This window comes from Drosophila kikkawai, chromosome 2L, assembly GCF_030179895.1.
Source record: "Drosophila kikkawai strain 14028-0561.14 chromosome 2L, DkikHiC1v2, whole genome shotgun sequence".
NCBI classification, from domain to species: Eukaryota; Metazoa; Arthropoda; class Insecta; order Diptera; family Drosophilidae; genus Drosophila; species Drosophila kikkawai.
In genome coordinates this window covers 2,561,212-2,580,059 of record NC_091728.1, presented here as the reverse complement: position 1 = coordinate 2,580,059, position 18,848 = coordinate 2,561,212, and the positions used below count along the sequence as shown (strand labels likewise).

General features: G+C 40.0%; 4 protein-coding genes across 5 annotated transcripts; 2 read left to right on the top strand and 2 right to left on the bottom strand.

Annotated features, from left to right (window-relative positions):
- The first annotated feature begins 32 nt into the window (after positions 1–32).
- LOC108079583 (uncharacterized) lies at positions 33–1,199 on the top strand. Its single transcript, XM_017173927.3, has 2 exons — positions 33–268; positions 331–1,199. Exons 1-2 carry the CDS (start codon positions 124–126, stop codon positions 1,044–1,046), a joined length of 861 nt encoding a protein of 286 aa, XP_017029416.1. The 5' UTR covers positions 33–123; the 3' UTR covers positions 1,047–1,199.
- A 1,292-nt stretch (positions 1,200–2,491) lies between these two features.
- Uro (Urate oxidase) lies at positions 2,492–3,786 on the bottom strand. The gene is made up of 2 exons (XM_017173897.3): positions 3,162–3,786; positions 2,492–3,101 (listed from the first exon to the last, which is right to left on the bottom strand). Exons 1-2 carry the CDS (start codon positions 3,763–3,765, stop codon positions 2,617–2,619), a joined length of 1,089 nt encoding a protein of 362 aa, XP_017029386.1. The 5' UTR covers positions 3,766–3,786; the 3' UTR covers positions 2,492–2,616.
- Positions 3,787–5,402: 1,616 nt separating this feature from the next.
- LOC108079575 (uncharacterized) lies at positions 5,403–7,476 on the top strand. The gene has a single exon (XM_017173919.3). It carries the CDS (start codon positions 5,413–5,415, stop codon positions 7,474–7,476), a length of 2,064 nt encoding a protein of 687 aa, XP_017029408.1. The 5' UTR covers positions 5,403–5,412.
- A 1,122-nt stretch (positions 7,477–8,598) lies between these two features.
- Positions 8,599–17,512, bottom strand: LOC108079582 (uncharacterized). Of its 2 annotated transcripts, none has more exons than XM_070288381.1 (5): positions 17,423–17,512; positions 12,246–12,600; positions 10,442–10,638; positions 10,066–10,247; positions 8,599–9,384 (listed from the first exon to the last, which is right to left on the bottom strand). In XM_070288381.1, the coding sequence occupies exons 2-5, from the start codon at positions 12,520–12,522 to the stop codon at positions 9,189–9,191; spliced, it is 852 nt and encodes a 283-aa protein (XP_070144482.1). In that variant the 5' UTR covers positions 12,523–12,600; positions 17,423–17,512; the 3' UTR covers positions 8,599–9,188. The 2 variants fall into 2 exon arrangements, with proteins under 2 accessions (XP_070144482.1, XP_017029415.1); XM_017173926.3 differs by having other exon boundaries at positions 8,599–9,360.
- Between the last annotated feature and the right edge of the window lie 1,336 nt (positions 17,513–18,848).

Genomic DNA, 18,848 nt, shown 5'->3' with positions numbered 1-18,848 from the left:
ATAATTTTAATAATACTGCCTAAAAGTAGGCGTCGAATTAGTTGAGTTTTTGAACCTAAAAAGTTATTGTGCGTTTTCTGAAATAGCTGTCGAGATATATCTGTGCCACAACCCCCATTTCTGATGGAAAACAAACCAGCTGTGACTGCTCTTAAGGAGTTCTGCTCCAAATCCAGCAAGAATACTCCAATTTACGACTTTATCATAGGCCGAGAGGGCGGCTATATCTGCAAGGTAAAAGCTCTGGAAATGGAATCCCATGGAAATGGTAAAAAAAGTTAATTTCTTAACCATTTAAAGTAAACAAAGAATTTAAAAAAATGATCTCAGGACGCACCAAGCGAGAAGCCAAACAATTGGCAGCTGAAAATCTCTGGCGCAAGCTCAGCGTACATCCCGGAGTCAGCACGGAAATCCAGATTTTAAATCGGGACATGCTGAAGGAGCTGCGCGACTACTGCCTCCTCCATGGTATGCCACAGCCCATCATCAAGGCTGTGCCGCAGAGCAGCTCTAGCAGTAGTGCCCAGGACTTTGTGGCCAGCTGCTCCGTGGGCTCAATTAAGTGCTATGCAAAGGCGGATAAGAAAAAGTATGCCCGCCAGCTGGCGGCCAGTGAAGTCCTAGCCTTGATCTCGAACCAAATGCCAGATGCCAACGTGGAGATGACTAGGGATTTCGGGGACACCATGCTAGAGACCAAGAAGTGCTTTAATGCCTTCAAAGAGCTCACCGATACCGGCAGCGTGAATATAAAGGCTGTGCGTCTTTGCGATCGCCACAACTACTTCAAGAGATTCTGTCCTGCCTTAAAGGAGGCGGCTTTTGAGGTAATCCGTTCGGATGAGTATGCAAATACCAAGGATAAGGCACTAAGCCTGATGAGCGCTCTGAAGCTAACACCGAACATTGGCACCGTAGATTCCACTTCGGAGGAACCGCTGCTGAAAGTCGACCTAAATTGCGAATTTGATTGCCTCTTTTTGGGTATGGAAAGCAAAATTTACGGGCAGATTATTCAATATTTCAAAGATATGTTGGTCTAAAGTCTAGGTATGTGTCTTTTAAAAAAATAACTCAGAATAAGCAAAAGAGTTGGATATATATTAATCTAAGCCCGAATAAATCAAATAATAATTCATTGTCTAAGTAATATTGTTGAAAATGTAACTAAATTATTAAACCAAAAGTCGAGTTAATCCTTGAAAAAAATGTTCATTGCTGAAAAGTCAGGAAGAGAAAGTATTGGTATGGTATTTTTATATATAACTTTATTTAAAACTTTGAATACGAATTTGACTAAGTTTCATTTGTCCGTTTGGCAAATAAAATAAAAGCGATCATTACAATCGTGGTCCGTCACTTGTATTCTAGTATCGTATTTAGTGAATATGAAGCATTTTATCACGTGGTTTTTGTCGCTCGCAATCTCTGTCTTGATCCAATAATTAATCTTCGTTCGAAGCTTTGGTTGAATGCCGTAGAAATCGCGATGGTTTCGAAATAAGGCTAAGTAACCACCCATGTCACGACAACTTCTCTCAGCTTCCCCCCAACTTGCATGTTCTTCAACTATTCGGAAATACCTCGTGCCGATTTTCTCGAAACCATTTGGTATTGTATTCCTATCTTCCACGTCAGCTACTTGTTGGGTCTCTTCCATCTTATTCAGAATTTCCTGTAGCTGGTTTTCAATTTGGTCAAGGCTGCCTGAAGTTGGTTTTCCTGCTTGACCTGTACATCTTTTATTTTCCCTTCCAATCTGTCTAGCTTCGCTTTGGTTTCATTGTCTGCATCATCCTGGCCGCTGATCACTTTGTCCAGGAGGGGTCGCAATTCCGTCATACAGAAACTTTCACATCTATTTGGCCCCTCCGCCCCTGATCCTTGCCAAATAACGCAGGCAGTCAGCGTCCAAAGGAGGTAAAATCCAATGCTGTGCATCCTGAATCCGGGAGATTTTTAAACCGCGGTAGTTGAAAGTCTTTGGTAAACTGATTTTCGAATTATTCAAAGACGAAGAGGCTTCTGGCTTTGGCTGGCATTGATAAGAGCTATTTATTTATAAAGATGAAGGCACACGCTGTGGCTATATAAAAATGGAGGTCACCTATACACAACAAAAAATAATTAAAGCTTTTTAAATGAATCCAAATGGGACGACTATATCATATAGCGTCCTTGGGAACAATCGAAAAAATAATAAAATCAAATTATACCCTCTATTTTTCAATATATTAATATATACTCTGAGATATGTAAATCTTCTTTTCAAAATTTCGGTTTTAATTTAAAGAAAATCGGGAGATAGCTGCCATGGAAATTAGCAGTGTTTTGTTAAGTGTACAAGTGGGCATATCATTGGCCAGCTTAAACAGCCGAGATTTATACAAATTAAAACTTTTTGCTGAAAATCAAATCTATTGTTTTAGTTGATAAGACATGGCAACAAAATTAAAAAGTAGCAACCAAAAACAAATCAGAATTAGAGTTCAAAGGCTTCAATTTAATTTAATTTTATTTTTGATAATATTCTAGCGCGTTATTGCACTAGTCAAAATAATAGCATCAAAAAGAGTAAATAAATTTTAAAAATCCCCTAAAATTTGTTGAGATCTAAAGGTGACTGTTGATATTCCTTCGCGCCAACTGAGCATAGATGGTGCCATGCGGCTTGTCCACCGGAATGAAGACCTCGTTGTTATCCCCCGGCACGATCTGCTGGAACGGCTTTGTGTCAAAGTTAAAGTAATGCTTATTCGGCATGGTCATCGAGATGACCGACACCTGCGGCAGGACATCCAGGACCTGTCTTTCACTCAGATACAAAGTGTGCTGGACAGAGGGCGAGGATACGCCCACCTGGGGATCACCGGCAAAGTTGCGAATAATAATGTTCTTGACCGTCTGCCAGGCTCGCGAAAAGTCCACACTGTCCGTCTCGGAATACTCCCAGGAACAGTCCACCACAGTGCTGAATATCCGATCATACTGATCCGGCAGGGATCGGAACTCATCGTTGACAAAGTTCACGAATGAGGATTGCGTTGTCTTCAGCACCCGCAGACCCTTGATGCCGGTGATGACGGTTTGTTTGGGATCTGTGAGGGGTAAACTACAGATAGTTGCGATCTTAGGTAGAAATTGCCAGCAAAGCTCACCTGTTCGCCTCATGACCACGTCACAATAGTGCTGAGCGGTGGGTGTAAAGATAAAGGCGTGGTTGTGCAGCGATCGATTGTCAATTGAAGAAAAGTTGCAGCTACCCCCAGCCTGAGTCTGAGTCTGAGCCTGACCCTGACTCTGACCATTGGTGACTTGGGTCTTGGTCTCATCCTGGCAGATCCTTTGCCAGGGATAGGCCTCCACATGGACGTGTGCCTCCTCCACATGGGAGTACTTGTTGATAAAGTGCTTGGCCAGCAGCAGGGCAAACTTCTCGGGACTCTCCACGCCATACTTCTTGGCCAGCAAATACACAGTGTTCTTCTGCGAGTCCGTGGCCACAATGTCCGAGTTGTTACCCTGATAGTAGTCCTTCTTGCTGTACAGCTTCAGGTGAGTGCCCACCTCGAACTCCTGGATGGTGTGAACGGGACCCTGGCGACTCACATGAAGCACCTTCACTGCATCCTTGCCATACCCATGATCGGTAATCTCGTACTGAAACGGTTTGTCGTGGCCATCCATACCGAGAGGCATTGCCTTTCCCTGGCTCTGGCTAGCCGCATTGGGGGGCTGTTGTCTGAGGGGCGTGGCAAACATACTGACTGCAGTTGTTACTCTACTGATGACCATTCTGCATCTATTCTCGCCTTTTATACCTGGCGAAATCTCGGGTTATAAGTGTGATTAAGGGATTTCGCCAGCGCCAGTGTTATTCGCAGAAGCCATATATCTAACTTGGAGTCTTAGATAATTCTACTAATAATTGGGTAAATATATGACAAAGACTCAATGCGTTGCCAAGGTCTGGAGCCCTATCTATCTCCAGAACTTTGCATCTTTGTATCTCTTGTTTACGTTCTCAACTGGTTCTAAATTTTTGTTGTTTTAAATTTTTGTAAAAAGATAAGAGTGAGGTGGGTTTTTAGCAAAAACAAAAATTATACTTTGTTTGTGGGTTAAATATTATGAAAGGGTTAAGTGGGGAATACATATAAGATAAAGAAAGAATAAAAATATATATATACATTTTCAATGCCATTTAAACACTTATTTCTTGACTTTAAATCAGCGGAAACCATAAATACCCCTGAATTAAGTCAGTGTTAATCCAGTTTATAAAATTCCAGATATTTCCCAGATATGCCAGATGGGTCTTGGGTCAAAAAACAATCTCCATTTCGCATTTAAAACGACTTTTAAAATTATTGTCCCACTAAGTGTCGCTGGACCTCCAGCGAATTGGCTTAAAGATAAGCCTCTTTTTAGGCCAAAACAAACATTGGCAGGAGATCTGCCAAGAGCAGATAATACCTGTTTTTTAAAGAGGTGTTTATTTGCTTGACACTCTTGTTGCCTTTTTTTTTTATTGTTTTGTTTTTGTGGGGGGTGTGTGCCTCCTCATATGCAAGATGCGCTCCCACGGGTCCAAACATTTGTTTATTTCTTTGTTTTGTAAGTTATGTAAGTTCCGTTTTGTTGGCTTTATTGATTCAAGATTAAACTGGGTGCATGAGGAAATGAGGTGTCATTGTTTGTTAGGTGAGAGTTACATTTATAGAAAGTATAAAATACAAAATAAATATGTTTATGAATTTTTAGAAGAATAATAAGACATATAGTTCTAATAATGTTTATTGATACTATTTAAATACTTTGAAATAACTAATAATTTAATATACATATTTAAAATAATATTTATATGGTAATTAATAAGTTAATATTTATACAAATAACACTTAAACATGTTAGTAAGACTAAAATATGCTATAAACAACATTTACTGCACTTCATAAAAATTTATAGAACCATCTTAACTGGTGTTATGTTTCACTGATATGATAAACTCTATTACACCCATATGATGATGGATCATAAACCTGAAAAGAGAACCCCAAAAGCTGAATGATTCACAGCTGAGATTTTCCGCAAGCGTTGGAATGCTGTGAAATTTAGTTTTTTTGTTTATTTATTTATTTCATTTTTTCACCTAATGGAGTTTAGGTTTTATGAAGCTTTTGGCACCTTCAGAAAAGAAAAACCTGCTGTCCACTTGAAGCGGTTCAGTGAACTAAAAAACTCATGAATGGGCGGTCTCAGAAGAAGCGAAACAAACAAAAGTGCAAATTGTCTTCGAGCAACGCGCCCTGTATGTAAAATATTATTAATATTTTTGTGACAGGCAAACATTGGCGAGTTAGTTGTCGCTCTGAGCGCTTCGTTAACGGACGGAACGGTTATATCGCTATGGAGCTACGGGGAATCCTCGTTCTTGTCGTGATCCTCGCCCAGGGATCACTGGGTGCCGTCCACGATGACCTGGCCCAGTGCGGCCTACATGGTGTCTATCGACAGCGACAGAGTCTCATCGATTCCCCAAATTATCCGGACAACTATCCGGTGAACACCTGCTGGGACTATGTGGTGCGATCTCCCTACCGCTGTCCCACCAAGTTCCACATCCAGTTCCTCGACTTTAAGCTGGAGCTCTCGGAGAACTGCAGTCGGGATTATTTGGCCATTGGCCTGGATAACGATGGCGATGACATGGATGTCCTGTGCGGCCAAGTGCTGGGCATCAAGAAGTATCACACTCCGGATGGCGTTCTGCGTCTGCGATTCCTCAGCGACGACTCGCCGTGGACAACGAACGGGGGCTTTCGCCTGCTCATCACACGTCTGGCCTGCGAAAGGGAGGATTTGGTGGCCAGGGGCCTGGGGGATGATGACGACGAGGATGTAGTGGATGGGGATACAGTGCAGGTGAACGCCAAGTCGCCGCCCAAGAAGCATCATCATCTGTTGCATCCTCAACAGCAGCAGCAGCAGCAACAGCAGCTGGAGCAGATTCCCCCCCAACAATCATTGAACTTTACACAGCAAACAACAAATCCTTCGGGATTTCCGTTTGGCTTGCCCCAGCGTCTGGGCTATCCTGCTGGCTATTATCCTCCTCAGCAGACGCCACCTTGTGCACCTTCCCAGCAGCAGTTGCAGTTCCAAGAGCAGCAGAGATTCCTTCAACAGCAACAGCAGCAACTCTTGCAGCAGCAACTCTTCCAGCAGCAGCAACTTCAGAGACCTCAACAGCAACAACAGCTCTTGCAGCAGCAACTCCTTAATCCTCAGCAGGTCCTGAGCCCCCAGCAACTCCAAATCCCTAACCAGAACATACAGAACCCTCAGCAGGAGCTGCCTCTCATCTCCGATCAATATCAGACCACTTCCTTCCAACCCCATGCCGTTACACTCAAGGATTATGATTCCCAGAGCCTGCAGCAGTTTGGCGGACAGCTGGATCTTTGCTGTGCCAGCAGCTTCAATCAGAACCACTTCTATCTGTCCAGTCCGGGTTTCCCGAGGACTGTCTTCAACTATCTGCTGCCCAATCAGCAGAGGGACTGCGTCTTTTACATAGAGAAAAGCTCGCCGAATGTGTGCCGCTTGAGGATACAGTTCAAGTTCTTTGATTTTGGACAGAATGCAGGAGGAGCAGGCTTTGGAGGCGTCTCTGGAGGAGGCTTTGGAGGTGGAATCTCAGGTTTCAATGGTGGCTTTGCCGGCCAGCAAGCCTGCAATGGTGACTTCCTGGAGGTCGATGGCCAGCGTTACTGCGGCTGCCGCTCGGGCTTTGTCCACAAGTCGCATTGGGCCCAGGGACGCAAGGCTCTGCGTATGCGGATCGGCCAGTCCAGCAGCACCACCTCCAATGGCTTTCTGCTAGAGATTTACCAGGATCAGGACTCGGATGGCTGTCGCCAGGATGCTATACCAGGTTTCGGCTTGGGCCTCCAGCAACCGTCGCAGCCGCAGCCCCAGTTGCCTCAAAGAGGCTTGGGTTTGGGTGTGGGCTTGGGCTTGTGGCCACAGCCTGGCCTGGGTGTGGTTCCTCAGCTGGGACAGCCGAATCTTTGGCCAATGCAGGCTGCCGGCGGCGCTGCCTATCTCAGTGGCTATCCAGTGTCCTTTAGTCCCACGCCCTATCGACAGGCCAGAAGGATAGCCTATGCCCGGGGCATCGATGCCCAACAGCCCTCGCGCGTGGTGGAAACGAACTCAACCAGAAAGGAGTTTTATTATTTCGATGGCGACGAAGCCTTTGCCCGCTCCGCCTTGGAGAACGATGAAGATGAGGACAAGCTGCCAATAGAAACCAAGCCTACTTCCCCGGTGGTTACCAAGGCCTTTGAGCAGAGCAGCTGCTCCTTTGATTACATGGAGGTACTGAAGCTATCGGTGGACACTCTTTGGCTGACCAAGCCTCTGTGCTTCTCGCCGCTGAGGAGTTGGTTTCCCAATATTTTTGGCTAGGAAATGAATGAGGAATTTGTAAAAAAAAAAAACAAATAAAATCAAAAACTAGAAAAATTAATAGTGTCTTGAACTCTTTATTTATTTTATTTTATTTTTTTGTTAAAAAGCCAGAGAAATTCCCAAGAATTTTTAAATGCTAGAAATAATTAAACGAAATTCTTCAACCTTTGCCAGAGTTTTTTTTTTAATATAAATATTGTTTTATAAATCTTTAAAGAACCTTTTTAACATGTCATGACTTTCTATGACTTTTCTCCCCTAAAGAAAAATCCTTAATAAATTAAATCCCTATTTAATATAGATGAATATTGTTTTTAGCTCTTGTTAGATGACAATGATTTCCGTGTTTTAGATCAAAGCTTAGTCTCAGTTCCTCTGTATCTTTGTATCTTTCTATCTTTGTATCTGCAGCATTTGTGTTGACGTCATAGCGAGCGCATGAAATATATATAAACGCCTTTTCACTGCGCTTAGTCATCCGGCGGGTTGGTTACACGCTCGATGGTCATTATCAGCTCCCGGCACGAGTTTACCCCCCCAGCCCCATCTTGGCCTCCACCTCCCCCTTTCTCTGGATCCGTCATGCCCAGGCATAGATGCTCTCCAAGAAGAGATAACCACATGGTTACGTTGTTGTCTCCGCAAACAAACACACACTTGGCTGGAGGAATCTCTGTCCCATTCAGACCTGAGCCCAATTTCAATGTCATGGATAAATACATGTATATATATCTTCTAGGTTTCGCACTTGCCAAAGGTGTTAGTTTCTGTGGGTTCCCTTACAATCGCTGTACTTATGCGGGATTAACAAAGCCAGCGATTTATGGCGTGAAAATGGAAAGTCAAGGTACTGGGAAGATGGCTTCTAAAGGTTCTAGAAGTGGTTCTATGACAATGTCATGGGTTCTATAAACTTGACTGCAGCCGCAGGCCATCACCTCCTGGTTAAGATTTAGTAAAGATTTGGTAGAGATTTAGTAAAGAAATTTCGTAATCCTGTTACTTTCCCCAATCCCTCGAACGTATCAATTGAAAGACGCTTCGTCGCCGTTTGAATTGCACAAGAAATGTCGTATTTTATAAGTTTATTTTTGAAATATGTATATATATTTCCCGACTTTACATTAGACATAGTTATACTTTTCATCAAGTAGATAATAAACATGTATATATTATAATGATTATTTCAATATTCTCGTATGTACACATTGATATAGAATTCCATTTACTATAAACTTCCCCTTCATGGTGCACAATACTCTAATGTCATGGACCGAGTGAGACGACGTTACGAGACTTTGTTAATGATATGGCAACGTTTTTAGTGGTAATTAACTCCTGGGATTAGCACAACGACAACAACGAAACCAAAGGGGAGAGGACTACTACTGGAACTTTGTTTATTTTTATATACAACACATTGAGAGAGAGTTATAAAAGTTTTAATTGTCTACAATTAGAGTTACAAGGGGGCTATCATCCGCTAGGTATTATTTTTAGTTCACTTCGTTTAGCTGGTTAGCTTAGTCAGCGGATTAGTTAGTTAGTTTAGGCTAATTTTTAGTGCTTGTTGTTCTCCAGAATGGTTTTTTGGCGCTCGACTTGGTCAGCAAATGTACAATTGAGGCTTGGTATACATATGTGTGTGTTTGAGAGTCCGTCTTAGTGCCCTGTCTGTGTCTGTGTGAAGAGTGTCCTTCGACTGTCCCTTAGCCCAGGAAGCGTATGTTGGTGAAGACCGCCTTGGCAGGACGCTTACGATTGCAGAAGTTGACCGTCTTGCTGTGATTGCCCTTGCGATTCTCGTGAAGATTCACCAGCAGCTTGAATATGTCCTCCTTGCTGGGCGTGCAGGCATAACGCAGCTCCGGTTCATAGTTGCTGTTGATAGAATTCATGTAAGAACTGATAATGGTAATGGTTATGTAGTTAGCAAAATCGTTCACGTTTCGGCTATATAAATTCAATCTCTCTCTCTGTCTCTGTGGGGGGATTTCTGGGTGTATCTGTCTTTCGGGCCTAAAGAAACTCTTTATAAATGCATTACATTATGGTTATTAATGTAAATTATTCAAGGTATTACAGACTACTAGGGGTTTTGGGTGGTAGGTTCTATTTTTTTTTGAGGGAGGTTGCTCTACAAATTGCCAGGTTGGTTTGGGGAAGGGATGCTTTAATAGCAGAGATAGGGTTTTATTTTTGGGACTATATTTGCTTTAAAAAAAGGTTTTACAAACATTTACAAACATTTTGACTAATTTATTTTATTATTTTGATTTGCAGATATTTTTAATTTAAACAACAATTTTTAATTAATATTTTCCTATTATTCCGAAATTCTTCCCCTGACTTCTTCTTGGCAATTTGAGGTTTTCCGAAAAATATCCCAGATTAAGGATTTAAGGCTGCTTTGTGTAGGCGGGAAAGGAACTACTGACAACATCCACTACACTACAAATGATAATTGAGGTTCGGAAAGGACTCTCTAGTTATTATTAATGTGCTCTTTTTGGGGAAAGTGGACTTGGAGTGGGTGATGGTGGAGTGTGGGTATTCCAAGAGTTATGAAAATGGAGAGCAACCTACCCGCGATTCTTGTTGTGGCGCTTCCAGGGATACCGGCGATAATAACGAGAACGCTTGGGCTTGCTCTGGCCCAAAACCAAATCCTGAACGGCATTCTCCAAGTCAGCATAATCCTCAGAACCAGCAGGCTCCGGTTCCTCTTCCTCCACGTAGACGAGGGGTAGAGTTTCCAGGGAGGGATCCTGCAGGAGATGAAGGATTTTTAGAAGAAATTTTTGTAGTTATTATAATTTGTTTATTTTTTATATTTTGAAATTATTATAAAATATTGAAATATTTAAATTTCCAATCTTTATGTTCTATATTCATCATTTAATTTCTCTATCTGCAGCTTCTCTTTCTCCTTGAAATTCGACTTTTGGCTGCCACCACTCACCTCTAGCATTTTCATGAGCAAAGCGGATTTGTCCACCAGTTCCTGCTCAGCCCGCAAATCCTCCTCCATCTTCTTGAGAACCTCGAACTTGTTGCTTGCCATTTGGAGTTCGTTGTAAACGGCGTCGGCATAATCGGTGGCCAGAGGCGGCGGAACTCCCAGCACTCCCAATCCCAGCTCCTGGGCGCGTAGCAATTCTGCCGTGAAATGAGCAAAAAGTAAAAAAAGATATTATTATTTGCGATTTTAATGTTTAGAGAAGAAAATGCCGTTGCTAATCTGGCCACAGAAACCCCATTGCCAGCTGCCCCATTTTCCTGCTTATTCCACCATCCGTTTGCGTTTTGCTTTCATGAAGGAGAAACTTCCGCCGTTTGATATTTGAAAGTTTGAATAGTTTGTTTGTCTGTCTGTCCGTCTGCTTAAACATAATATTTTCTCCCCCTTGGCAGCGCGGGGTGCTGTCTCCTCAATGAACGCAACGGAAATTGACTGGCGGCAATGGGTTTTGTGGTCGCAGGGACTCAGCCCGCGTCTCTCTTTTCCCTTTCATTGCCGTCAGTCAGAGGACTCACTGCAGCCGCAGGACTTTTGTCACGTCAGCAGGCCTCTCGAGACGAGAAGCCGCCATTGACAAATGTCACAAGTTAAGTTTTACAGAAAAAGACACTGATTCTGAAGCCAAAATTTCGTTTGTTTGCCAATTAAATAATTATTTTAAGGATTAGAAAAGAGTATTAAACTTTGTTGTTATTTTAAACTATTTTAGAGAATTTAAATATATTTGTTTGGTCTACCAAAAGTATGTTTTAGATTAAATGCGGTTTTTCTTTTCGTTTATATTAGGGATTTATCTTTTGATTTATGTATTGTTTCCTTTTTGTGGTAACCTGGTTAAAAATATATAAGTTAAGTTAATAATTATTAATAAATTAGTATAAGTTAATGTAATAAATAAATATATTCTTTAAAATAATTTTTAAGCATTTTAAACTCTTAAACCAAAATTTTTTAATTTCTAAAACCCATCGAAAAGACAATTAAGTAACGAGTAGAGTCAACCGGCCGCGTAATCTCTTGTGACCGGCAATCGTTTTCATAGCCGACTTTTTGGCGACTCTGTTGTAAAAAAATAGGGGGTTACATATACTCTGCAGGGGTGACACTACATGGCGTGCACTTAGCCGTAACCACACCCACGCCAGGGCCCATGGTGGCCTAGCATTTTCGGTCAGTGCACAATTTTTCTAGTGGCTTTGGAAACCAAAATTGCTGTCCCTGCACACAAAATATTCAGTGTTTGCGCCAAGCACTTAACACACGCCCATCGTTCACATTTATTTATTTTTTTTTATATTTTGATGAATTTGATTCGACCCTCACTCCTTACTTTCCATATCGGATTTGGGTCTTGTTTTCCGAGTGATTTGATACGGGGAGTAAATGGATTGGAAATTTAACAATAAAATATATTCCTAGAAGTTGGGGACTTCCTATTGTTAAAGGTGTAAGTATTAGAAGAGGAAATGCATATTAATTTATGTTAAAAATATAATTTAATTAAATATTATTAATTTTTCTAAAAGAAAGCCATCAACTTAATTCAAACTAATTTACAAAAACTCCTTTTTCAAAAGATTCTCAATAGCAGCTTTTATGCTATACTTTAAATCAAGAACGAAACCCCCTAGAGTCCTTAAAGGATGCACTAGGATTAGCGAGCAAAATCTCGGGCAAGAGTCATGGTCCCTTAAGTCCGCGACTACTGCAAGAGCCAGCGTTAATCGGAAAGTTTACGACTCACCATCGCCGGGATCGTAAACAGCTCGCTCCTGCGTCTCCTGGACATTCTGAATATCCTGGACATCCGATGGTCCGTGCCGTCCGAAAATGGGGGGCAAGTGGAGGCGCTGCGGCGCCGATGCAACAACATTGCCCGGGAGTAGGTCTTCTCCACCCTCAACTTTGGGAACATTGGCAGAGGATTGCCCGGATGCGGTGAGGAAGCCGGCTACGTGACGCGTCCCGCTGGCCAGGATCGCGGTTGCTAGGATGCACAGTGTCAGGATGTCGGGCTTCATGACGGTGTGTACTACAGCCTCTCTGGGTGTCCTCGGGATTAAGGCGCGGGTTGTGTTGTCTTCCGTCGATGGCGTATCCTGTAAGCAAGTGAAAGATGTATGTACATGAGGGTAATTACCATCACTACCACCTAGGCCAGGGATCCCCTCCCCCCCTCGAATCTGCGCGTGGGCGACGCTTTGTGTTTAAGCAAACAATACGCACATAAACACGCAAACAAGGGCACCGAGGAACCCCAACAACACCCCAAGTGAAGACCGCGAAGGAGGATGAGGTGGGTGGTGGGAGTCAGTGGGTGTCAGGGGTATATCAGAATTCTTTCGGTTGGGGGACATCATCGGCTTGCTAAAGGCGTCTTGGTTAGATAACTGGGCTGCTCATTCTTGGGGCTTTTGTTCTGTGAGAAGGCTTAATCTTTTCGCTGGCACTGTGATGCCAAATGTTAAAAATAATTACTTAGAAATTCAAGAATTTATGATTTTTGTGAGAGAAAATAATCCCTTTTGATTAAGAACAAGCTGGGAATTTTTTCGGTTTACTTTAAAGGGGTTTCTCTGGCCTTTTAAAATATTTTATTTTATCAAACTGTTAAATATTCAATATTTATATTTCAAATAATTATTTAAACCTTAAAAAACTCTCAAAAAGCTTACTCTGAATATTAAATAAAACCCTTTTTATATTTTGTATGCCTCTACATATTTTATTTACCCAGAAATTGACAGGTTCCATTAGGGTTTATGTACTTTTTTCTTTGAAATTTAACCACGGTAGCCTAGGTGTACCCATTATTAATATTATTATTATTTTTTTGTCATGTACTGCAGTGGGTTTTTTATTGCCTTCGCCGCCGTTTCATTTAATTAAGTATGGCCCCGTCGCTGACGTGGGTGGCAATGGGTTAAAAAAAACACCGTATGGCAAGGGGTTAACAGGAGCCTGGTTGGCTTAACTCTTTCACAGCGGATTTGCAGGCCATTAGCCGTGGATACAGGCAGAAAATCCAGCCTCCCTCACTGTTTTCTTTTTTCCTTAAGAAAAAATTCATATATAAATGAGTTGCAGGGAAACTTTTGGCACTTGCGGTTGAGCTGGTCGGAGATGATGTCTAGAATCTGCCTAATTTGTTAGCCAAGGGAGCGAAAAATATTGTTTACTTTGGAAAATTTGAATAAACAAGACGAAAGTGTGAAGATTTTCTTATAATTAAATTTGAAAATTCATTATTCATCTTTAAGGGCTGGGTTTAAATTTGGAATATTTGATTTTAGGGGAATTTTCAAGGGTTTTAAAAACCAATTTGGAAATTCTATCAAGTTAAAGACTTATTTTCCTGGTTATACCCTTGCAGGGTATTATAATTTCAGTCAGAAGTTTGCAACGCAGTGAAGGAGACGTTTCCGACCCTATAAAGTATATATATTCTTGATCAGCATCAACAGCCGAGTCGATATAGCCATGTCCGTCTGTCCGTCTGTCCATCTGTCCGTCTGTCCGTCTGTCCGTCTGTCCGTCTGTCTGTTTCTACGCAAACTAGTCCCTCAGTTTTAAAGCTATCTGAATGAAACTTTGCATATAGTCTTCTATATACTCTCACTGCTATATATGTCGGAACGGGCCGGATCGGACGACTATATCATATAGCTGCCATACAAATGTTCGATAAATTTTTCGAAAAAAAATTATAACTTTGCTGTTTTTTAACATTTTTGCACCATTTTTTAGATATGGCCATTCTATATTATTTCTGAATTTTGGTAAAAATTTTATGAAAATCGGACGACTATATCTTATAGCTGCCATAGAAACGATCGGGAAATTAATAGGAAACAAATTATAACTTCGTTGTTTTTCAACGTATTTTCATCTACTCTGAGATATAAGCTTATTTTATTATTGTAGAATTTTGGTATAAATTTCATGAAAATCGGACAACTATATCATATAGCGGCCATAGGAGCGATCGGTAGATGTAGAGAAAATGTAAAGGTGTGAATGTAAAACTGTAACTGTCAAACTGTAAACATTATAAGTATAGTTGAAATGTAATGAAATAATATCTGCAAGGGTATACAAACTTCGGCGTGCCGAAGTTAGCTTCCTTTCTTGTTTTTCATTTATAATGTAAATCATTTAAATTACTCAAATATTACACGGTTAATTAGGCTCAAAAAACCTCACAAAAAATATAATTTAACTCAGTCACGCCCTAACAAAAAAAGAATGAAAATTTTCTGCCTTCGCTTTGCTTAGTTCATTAAGAAAGAACTTTTTCCTTTAGACATTTCCTTTGACATTTTTCCGTCACGTTTTGATTGAGTTTGATTGCGAAAATTTTCAACTCAACTGTGAAGCATATAATTTAGTCTAAATATTTGCCATTTCTTTTATACTTTTTGTCTTTATTCGCTCAGGATTTCTATTCCAAAGAGTGCAATTGGTTTTTAGATATTTGTTAAGCTAATTTGCAACAGAAATTGCAATACGCTTGGGGCATTTCCTGAACAGCTAAAACTTTTTCAATTACTACACTTTGATTGCCACTTGGAGTGAAACTCAGCCGAAAATTACCCAAAGGAGGAAGGAGAGGAGGAGGAGGCTAAGTAAACAAAGCAAACACGAATCGTTGTCAAAATGCTTTAATTAACTTGTTGACACAAAGTCAAAAAGAGGGGACTGAGTCCACAAAAAAAAAAGGAAAGAAAAGAATTCAACACGAAGTTTCACCCACATTTCTGGGTCCCCAGGGTGAAGTAAAATTAATTTAGCGGTCAGGGGACTGTATATACACGAGAGTCCATTACCTGTCACCTGTTTTTCCCTTTTTGTCCCCGTGTCCGGCTACGTTTTCGCAATAAACGCTTGGCTAATTGCTAAATTGAGCTGAAATATAACCGAAAGTGGGCCCAGAGTCCCAAATGGATATATAGGCAGTGTCCTTAACTATATGTCCACCCACTTGTTAGGACATGTGTCCGGGAATAGTGCAAAAACTTTGGTTAATTAGTTATTGGGGAACAGATAGACAGTTCTGGCCAAGTGCATCTGACATTTGTACCTAGGTTTAGGGCCAATTAGACAGGGTCTCCTTGTGTAATAGCCCGGGGGGAGATTGGACATTGTTGCATAATTTTCATATTTATTCCAAATTTATTGAATTGGTTGCCAGCCAGCTGGTGACAATTGTCGACTTTTCCACACAAAGAGCATGCCAATCCAAGGGTTTCTTTTTTCGAATGGGTTTGAGGGAAACCAGATGTCTAACTAGAAATGGAGGGTTGGAAAAAGGTGGGAGTTTTAGTTGAATAAAGTTGAGTTTTATATGAAGTACTCTTTTTAGTTAAGCTTAAGTTTTTATACATTTTCTGGATCTATTTTATATATATATTTAAAGAAGCCTCTTAAAGGATTCGAGGATTTTCTTTGAATTAAACATAAAAAATTTAAAACTTTTATAAGTTGCTAGTGGCGACCGTGACACCACTTCATATATATATTTCTCACAAATCTAGTAACTCTCTTTTTTATAATTTTCAACTTTTTTAGCTAATAACAACTAACAAATTCCAATTAAACCCTATCAGAAAGTCCATTCTCTGCCATATTACTAAAATATTAAGTCATCAAACTCTCTATTAAATTCAGGTGTTTTGTTCCAGTAACTAAAGAAAGCTCTAGCCAGGGGTATATAACTTACCTTAGCCAGTTGCTAAGGTCCAGACAAAAAAAGGAGAAGAAAAGAAAAAAATGCTGACACACTTTGGTAAACAACTGCAAGGACTCGGGATAAATTCCAGTGGGATGCAGAGTCCTCACATCGAAATACCTTTGAAACGCACCTGAGTTCTCTACTGAATGCTTTCGATATTTATTTATTTCTTTAATATTTTCTTGTGATTGCCAAGAAAAGGAATTTTTCTTCTTCTGCAGGTAAAAAAAGGGGAAAGGCGTCAGAGAGAGGAAGTTGAACGAACACAATTGCTTGACAGCATTTTCCGCAAATATTGATGCTTTTTTTCTATTTGTTTCCCAAAGACATTCATTGGTTTATTTACGCTTGACATTTATGCTTGGCCTTCGGGGGAATTCCTTCGAGTTATTGACATTGATAAAGTATTTATGGCGCACTTTTCGCACAAAAATATGTTCAGGACTAATTCAAGTTGAGAGGTTTGAAAACAGCACATAACTTTTAGCCAACTAACTTAAGGCGACATATGGGGCGTATGAGTGATATTTGGGTTTTGACTTGACTTGCGGTTTGAAAGCAAATTACTTTGATTAAAGGTTGTCAAGTGGGATTTGGAGAAAGGGAATTAATAATAAAATGTAACTAATAAATAATAAATAATTAAATTAATTGAAGAAAGGAATGTGTGGAGAAAGATTAAGTTACTACAAGGCCTTGAAAATGTTTAAAAATCCTTGAGTAACTCTTTCATGACAATATTTTAAATATATAAAATTAAAAAAATATATATTTAAGCCTTCAGGAATTGTAAAATTCATTTTTAAATTTTATAAATTAATTTACTATGTAATAAAAAATAAAACAACGTATTCACTTGGCTATATATTTGCTGCATTTAATGATCTAAAGTTTATATATTTTTTATACGTTTTTTTTACACTATTTTTATTATCCTTTAGCATTTCATTTGTACTTAAAAATTCATTAAATCACACTAAATTATCCCTTTAATTGTGTTATTATTTATAAGGCACTCATTTTGGTCTTGGCAGAAACTGATGACGAAAGCGACGGCATTTCTAAGATTTCGCGACGCGTTTTCGTATGCTTTTTTCAAGGGGGTTTCGTATGGCTCCAATTAAGCACTAGCCAGAATTTGTGTACATATTTTTTTTAAGAGATTTCTTTTCCGGTAAATCAACACTCACTTTAAAATGCCGTTGAAAAAACAGTTTGGAACTGTGCTGAATATATGTTTTTCTGAACTTTTCAACTGTGTCAACTGTTGCTCCTGCTACTTGTTGAGCACTGCGTGGCTGACTCGCCTAACCGCCTCCTTTTATATGGCCCGATCCGGTGTTAAAGCCGACTGCCATTGGCCAACAGTCACCAACATCGGCCGAGGCGATTCAAAAAAAGCCGATGTCGATGTCGAGACGCGCCAAAGGAAAAAATTGCGTAAAAGCTTCGCGGCAAGCTTTCACTTCTCTACGCTTCTAGAACATGTATATTTCTGGGTTTTATCAATGAATTATTTTCGGCACATTTAAAAAGTTTAGCCCAGCGATATTATTCTCCATGAAATATTCCCCTGGCAATTATTCAGGGTGCCAAGATATGCGGCCCCGCTAAGTAGGCAACAAGTCGCGAAATGGCGTCACGAGTTCGCGGCTTCACACTCCCCAAAAAATAAAAAAAAAACGTGCAGAAAAGGTGATAAATAATAAGGGGGAGAAGGACGGAGGCGGGGCCATTTGTTGACAATACAGTTTACGGTATATGGCAGCCGGACGCGTCATTTGATTCCCGGAATCTGGCCACAACGTGGGCTGTGGAAGGAGCTCCGTGACGCCGCGGAAATCCTTTACGCTCCGCGGAAAATCCGAAGGGGAGAGAGCTTAACTTTTCCTTGCATTGTCATTGGCTTTTCTGTAAATTCCTTTCTTATGTTCTTTTTGTCTTTCTTTTTTTTGAAGCGATATGTAAATGAAGTTGGCGAGTTAAACTATTCTATTTATGGAATCGTGACTGCTATATGACATGTGAGCGTGACGATTCATAAATCTCAGTTAGACGTGTTTATTTGGGTCAGGCTGATAAAAAAAATGGGCGCAGGTGTAATTTCATCATAAATATATTGAGTTTATATTTATTATTTTATTATTTTGAAGATTAACATATTTGGGAGTTTTAAAATCACTTAAAAAGCGCTTTAAAATTTTTATATAAAATGTTGGAAACAAAAGAAGACCAATTTTTAGTTTAAATATTAATACCATATTTTATGATATTACATTTTTTATCAGAAAATTTACAGATATTGTGGGAGTTTTTGAAATGCTATGAAATTCCCATTCAAAGAAAAAATGTTTACTAAATGTTTGAAATTAGATAAGAACCCCTTTTTATTTTTAATATTTTTTGTTATTATTTTATGCCAAAATTTAAAGGCTATTTTAAATATTTTTTAAAGTCTAAGTGGATTTTTCTGGCATTTTTAAATTATAATCGGGGCCACTTGGCGTATGAGTGATTTAAGAGAAATATCACTCATACGCCAAGTGGCCCTTTTTCCCAAAACGTACAAATTTTATATATATGGTATATATATTTTTTTTCAACAACTCTTTTTCT

Bases quoted from the DNA above. Each gene is read 5' to 3' on its own strand.
- LOC108079575 (XM_017173919.3), top strand. From the start codon at position 5,413: ATGGAGCTACGGGGAATCCTCGTTCTTGTCGTGATCCTCGCCCAGGGA.
- LOC108079583 (XM_017173927.3), top strand. From the start codon at position 124: ATGGAAAACAAACCAGCTGTGACTGCTCTTAAGGAGTTCTGCTCCAAA. The intron at 269-330 runs GTAAAAAAAGTT...AAATGATCTCAG, and splicing joins AATGGAATCCCATGGAAATG to GACGCACCAAGCGAGAAGCC.
- Uro (XM_017173897.3), bottom strand. From the start codon at position 3,765: ATGTTTGCCACGCCCCTCAGACAACAGCCCCCCAATGCGGCTAGCCAG. The intron at 3,102-3,161 runs GTGAGCTTTGCT...TACCCCTCACAG, and splicing joins CGTGGTCATGAGGCGAACAG to ATCCCAAACAAACCGTCATC.
- LOC108079582 (XM_070288381.1), bottom strand. From the start codon at position 12,522: ATGAAGCCCGACATCCTGACACTGTGCATCCTAGCAACCGCGATCCTG. The intron at 10,639-12,245 runs GTGAGTCGTAAA...ATTTCACGGCAG, and splicing joins TGTTTACGATCCCGGCGATG to AATTGCTACGCGCCCAGGAG. The intron at 9,385-10,065 runs GTAGGTTGCTCT...TACCATTATCAG, and splicing joins CGCCACAACAAGAATCGCGG to TTCTTACATGAATTCTATCA.